The sequence below is a fragment of the Saccoglossus kowalevskii genome, chromosome 17, assembly GCF_978046115.1.
Source record: "Saccoglossus kowalevskii chromosome 17, keSacKowa6.1, whole genome shotgun sequence".
NCBI classification, from domain to species: domain Eukaryota; kingdom Metazoa; phylum Hemichordata; class Enteropneusta; family Harrimaniidae; genus Saccoglossus; species Saccoglossus kowalevskii.
In genome coordinates this window covers 18,602,732-18,608,570 of record NC_140657.1, presented here as the reverse complement: position 1 = coordinate 18,608,570, position 5,839 = coordinate 18,602,732, and the positions used below count along the sequence as shown (strand labels likewise).

The following is a 5,839-nucleotide window of genomic DNA, read 5'->3' as shown; positions in this document are numbered from 1 at the left end:
GTTTGCCCGGACTCCACACAAAGAAGTTCGCTGATTTTGTTCTACACCTTTTGGATTTCGGCATTCCCATGATGTATCCTTGGAAGGAAAAGTCTATAATAATAAGTTTATATGAGGATACCTCAAAATATTCACTCAGACGGTACGCAAGTCGTAGTCAAGAACTGTCGCACCAATAAAAACATCAATCGACGAACGCCATTTTGTTGACAAGATTGAACAGCAGATAGTAGAGTTTCAGATACAGTGCTGACATTGACTTGCAAACGATTTCATCTCATTGTTAAGTAGCGAAATTCGAAAAGAATGTTAGTTGCATCGCTGCTTTCTTTCAGGCTTGTATCGAAGAATCCGAAAATGAACCAAATTTTAATGAATGTGATGTAGCGCCAATCTACGTGAAGACCAAGTGTCGATATTGCTGTAATAACAACGTTACACTATCACCCAAGGGTATTATTGCCCACCACCACGAGGTAATCACATTATATTTTATACACTGAATGTGGGTCTTAAATGCGAGACAAACAATATTTTCATATTTCACAATGGCAGATCAATATGAGTACTTTGACAATATTTTTTTATTTAACACAGATTCACCAATACAAACTGCAATATAGATCAGTTATCTCTTCACAAATAGCGTGATGCCACATGGACATCCATGAGCCCACAATGCACTGCAGGTGGATGAACAACACTTGTACATACCTTGTTTCTCAATGGCTTGGTGGACTATGGTTATTCCTAACATGAAAATGTCAATCGCAAATTAGATATATAATCGCACACAACACATTTGATCACGTGTCAATACATAAGATTAACATAGTGCATTATGGGTAACTGTAAATAAACAAGACTCATGTTTCATTTCTATCTTTGTTTTTTCACAGCTGTAGTCAATTGTACGGTCTGGGGAGATCCACGTTTTAATACCTTTGATGGATACCGATACCACGAGGGCGGGGACTGTGATGAGTACACGCTGTTGCATATGAATTGTAGCTTGCATGACCTCAAGGTTAAAATAACCGAGTTAAAAACCCGAGACCATTATCGTGTGGAGACCCTCATACTAGAACAGCATAATGAACGATTAGTACTTGGTGTTAATAATGGTGTAGACCCTGTAACATTCACGGTGAGTATTTCTCTGTATCTACACTGCTATTAATATTCAAGCACTGCTCTACTATTTCATGGTGATTGTGAGAACTCTGAAATTACATTTTTATGATCATCAATTTTTTTGAGAGAGAGCACATTCAAGTTCACAGCTGAGCTTCTCTAACTTCTATTGTTGTTGTTGTTTTTAGTTGTTTCCTGAAGATGGACCTCCCATAGATGAGGACGATTTCCCAGGTTGGCATGGAGATTACAATCAATTCTTGTTGAGTAAACATGGCGACTCTTACCACGTGACAATGGATGTCGATTCTGATGGTTTCTACGACCTAGTCGTCAAATGGGGAATCAGGAGAGTGGAACTTGAACTCTCACAACCCTACAGTGAATGTTACAATGTACGAGGTTTATGTGGTGACTCGAATGGTTCCCCGGAATATGAACTGATTACACCAGCTAACACAAATGCAACCGACGAAACCGAATTTCATCGAAGCTGGGGACAAGGGTAAATATAATTTAGTTGGTATTAAATTACAAATACGCGAAGTTAGGCATTAACCAGTGACTGCAGTGACAATATTTAATAACGTATTTTTAGTAGTATAATTCAACTGCAGCCGCACACACATATTTGCACAAATCGCCTGTACATATTTTTGGCTTTACTGCAAGTCATTCTGTCTTAGTAAATGCCAGCAGCCCACATGCACGATTTGGGACAAAAGTAGTGTTGTTTCCTTACCCTACAAGGAACCACTTATCACTCCTCGTTTAAAAAATAGCGGGCAATTTGTCTCACCCACAATCCATTGCACGAACAGGACAGATACGCCAATAAAGACGAGGTCAGTCTCTTCGGGATTTTTCAGACCTATTTGTTTTCACCTTGGCATTCGAATTGAACCACCAACAGGATCTGAAATTGACTACACCTGTACTTTCATTGAGTGCCGGTGCTATTCATCAGCAACAGTTTTGATTAATCTTGGAACACCAATATCTCTCCACCGCCACCACAAAATGGTAGATACAGACCGTGTACAATGATTCTGGAATGATGTGTGTCGAAAAAAAAACGATACGATTTTTATTTCAAGTCAGAAACATTAGAAGTGTTGCACTTGCTACGTTTCTTCCGTTTACAAAATGTCATCGTTTCCTGAAAATAAATGCGTTGACAACTGGTGGTTTGCGTTCGAATAAATCTCACCTATTTGAGAGTCTGACTTAATTTATCACAGCAAAATGCTGCAATTGAGACCCAGTCCCATTACGAATAACACCGTGTATCTATTTATTCCATCGAATCATCACTAGCTACAATAAACACACGAATTTCATATTAGGGTTAGCTCGTATTTTTCATATTTTTAGTTTTTTGTGTTAAAAATGACATATAAACTCCCATTAATGCAAAATTTATCCAATGGCCATATCAAATGTATACTGTAGAATACTATTTTTGCTTGGAATTATTTTTCGCTGAAGGAATTAAAGATTCAGTAAAAAATAAAACCCAGCAAATATACTTTTTTTATATTTTACATTCAACTCTTGAAATATCAATGAAAACAAAATCCACACAAAACACCCAAAACGTTTTTCAGCGGAAATTAATTTCAGCTAAAATAAAGTATTCCACAGTATTCATAGAATATGTCCATGAGTGCTATTCATAATTTTTGTGTCTCTATCTTTGTGGTGACGTGATAATAACATAGTTCTTTCATTATTTTCAGTTGCCCGCTATAAAGTTATTCAGCCAATTATCAGAAGGAACAAACCATTTAGGTTTTACCTCACCGAGTAATTCGAATCAATGCTTACAACCAAATATTGAGTATTAGTTATATGTCGTTAATATTAGATTTCAGCAAAATCTGGTCCTGAGCGAGTGTACTGGGTGTTATAGAAATTATAAAATTACAATTTGGGAAAAATAACCGCCTCATTGTCATTCATGCATGTTTTGTTTGTAAGTGTTTGTGGTGCATGTCACATTTATGGTGGTGGGATATTAATTTATATTCTATTTTCCAGATTTTGTCAAAATGCACACATACTACTAGGGTTGAACTGATTTTCTCCTAGTTGGAAGTGAGTTTGTCATTTCCCGTTTTATACCATGTTCTGTAGCCTCATGGCTACCTTCCTAGTATTTGTTTGTTCATTCCATAGATCGTTGAAAACATAACAACTAACTGACAAAAACAAATACACAAAAATAAAATAGGCGACTTTTCCATTAGTGCATCATTTTGAATAATAATGGGTCAAATGTCACATGAGCAACAAAAGCATCTCTAAGGAATATTGACTTCCCTCTAGCAAACAAACAAGCTCTAAATATACTAGCATATTTTATTTATACCAAAATAAAGGAGGTAAACACTAGTTCTTCGACATTTAACTTTCTTAGTTATAAACACCCAAGCTGTTTTGAAGTATGGTAACCGTATAGAAGCCAGTGATAAGAATCACTACATGCTGCGTTTAGCAAAACACCACCGTTACAACACTAGGTTGCAAGAATAGTGGCTTTGTTTGTTTGTTGAGAAAAGGATGATTTTTCGAGGAGGTAGCCCAGATGAATTACCCACAAGCAGGGTTGTTGGAATGTAAATGTCCAAACTTGTGACTGATGAGGATGAATGAAACTTTAATAGAGCCAATGTACAAAATCAGAATCAGATAATGTTGACGAGTGTTGACCTTTATTTCGGGCAAGGCAAAACAAATATGTCACAAGGAAAGAAAGTCACTCGAGAGACATTATGCAAGCCTAACATTGGGACACACAGGAAAGTGATAGAAGTGCACTGTTTGAAAACTTCTGTCACATAAAAAAAGAAATTTACAAACACGGAGTTGCAAAAAGGATCAAAAAGTGGAACAAACTTGCATTTTCGAAACTTCAACTGGGACATGTGAGTGGAGCTCTCAATAAACGATGAATTGTTGTGCCACTTTGTTATAGAGTGGTTACCGTAGTTGTCATTGTCATTGTTTCGTTTCCTATCTTGAGCACTGCATAACAGTTTATTAGTACTAGTGTGTTTTATCATACCTGCCTGTCCTTCGGAGACTAAGTACCTTCCAATGCATTTCTATTTTAAAGACAGTACACACACACACCTACAAACAGATATTTACTTATCCATTTACAGACTCCTAATCGTGAAAAAAAGCACAACCTGTCATCTGAGAATACAATAAATGTACGTTTAATAATCGCAAGCATACTAAAGTCTTTATTTGTATGTGTTCAGAAAAGTTTATAATGCTTGGTACTCACAAAAGGATGACCTTAGGGACAATCTTGATCTGTAAAGTTGACTATATTACACAGGATGAAACTCTATTTGGCCAAGACTAGTGCTACCCCAGAGTTGGTCACTGCGCATAGAACACGCCTGGTGCATAGCACAAAGCTAAACATTCCACAAAGGGGAGTGTCTGTTATTATAATGGAACAGTTAATACCAGATAGTTGTGCTATGCTTTTTAGATGGGTCTTAGAGACTAAATTCTGCTTGCTCTGTTGAGTTTCTGGATGTGTAGTTTTTAGAGAATCTGGATATCCCAGACCAATGGCGCTAGTGGGGGCAGGGGCCATTTCGTACTACAAAGACCTGGAAAGGTAATAACTTCTCCCTAACAGGGATTCAACAGGGCACCAGACATATTTCTAATCTCAACCATAGTTTGAACTCCCCGTGGAATTGGTTTTATGTGTAGTTACTATAGATATTATTATTTGAGCAATCAGTCTGATTCTTATATGACGATGTGTACTGCTATCAATTATGTCAAATGAAAATAGTTTATCATTTCAATATTGAGACATTTTAGGTAAGATAAGTAACTAATTATCTGTCATACTGGGAAAGTGACTTGTTTTATCACCCTGCCAATACTGCGAGAGAAGGATAGTAATATCTGCATCGTTCAGCTCATGGTTCGTTCATTATTTATCAAAAAAATAACTATATTCAAATAGTGGTAGTGATTAGCTCGCGACAACATAAACTAGTCTAGTGTAATTTGGTGTAATAAGTTAGTCGAAATTAAATATGAATTAAATATGAATTTCCATATGATTAAGAAGTTTTGTGGGTATAAGAGTTTGATTGAGTTTGCTGAACCAAAACAAATATTATGGATGAGGAAAGTTTATAAGAAGTTCGCACCATTTCCCTGGAGCCAATGTGATCAGACAATATGGCAACTCACCCACACCATTGCAAAGTGTATGATCTCTATATAAGAGCATAAAACACACAATTTGTACAATACATAAGGCTGTGGAGATGATAATTTGCGATGATTGTAAAAATTGGAAAGGAACTTGGAAGGGGAATCATCACTTAAAAATCATCGTGCATCATCTAGAATCTTTCACTGATGAACCAGGCGTAACTATAATTACTATGTCGACACATTTATATATGGCGATAAAATAAAACTTTTTCTAATATATATTTTTTTTTAGTTGTGACAAATATATTTAGTATATTGTTTGTAACTTTGCAATATACAGCACAAAGTTCTAATTTATAGATATCACTGTAATGCACTGTCACACGCAACGTAATATTACCGTAATTGGTATAGTACAGGTGTGATGGTTCAAATACCAAAATGGCAACAGTAACAGAAAGACTTCCCTGGCGTCGATGATAAAATACGAACACGAAGCCAACAG

At 36.3% G+C, this 5,839-nt stretch overlaps 1 protein-coding gene across 1 annotated transcript; it reads left to right on the top strand.

Moving 5' to 3' along the window:
• The first annotated feature begins 335 nt into the window (after nt 1-335).
• Nucleotides 336-3,077, top strand: LOC144353215 (uncharacterized). The gene is made up of 4 exons (XM_085492073.1): nt 336-476; nt 900-1,147; nt 1,323-1,639; nt 2,874-3,077. The coding sequence occupies exons 2-4, from the start codon at nt 1,001-1,003 to the stop codon at nt 2,884-2,886; spliced, it is 477 nt and encodes a 158-aa protein (XP_085348199.1). The 5' UTR covers nt 336-476; nt 900-1,000; the 3' UTR covers nt 2,887-3,077.
• The last annotated feature ends 2,762 nt before the right edge of the window (nt 3,078-5,839 follow it).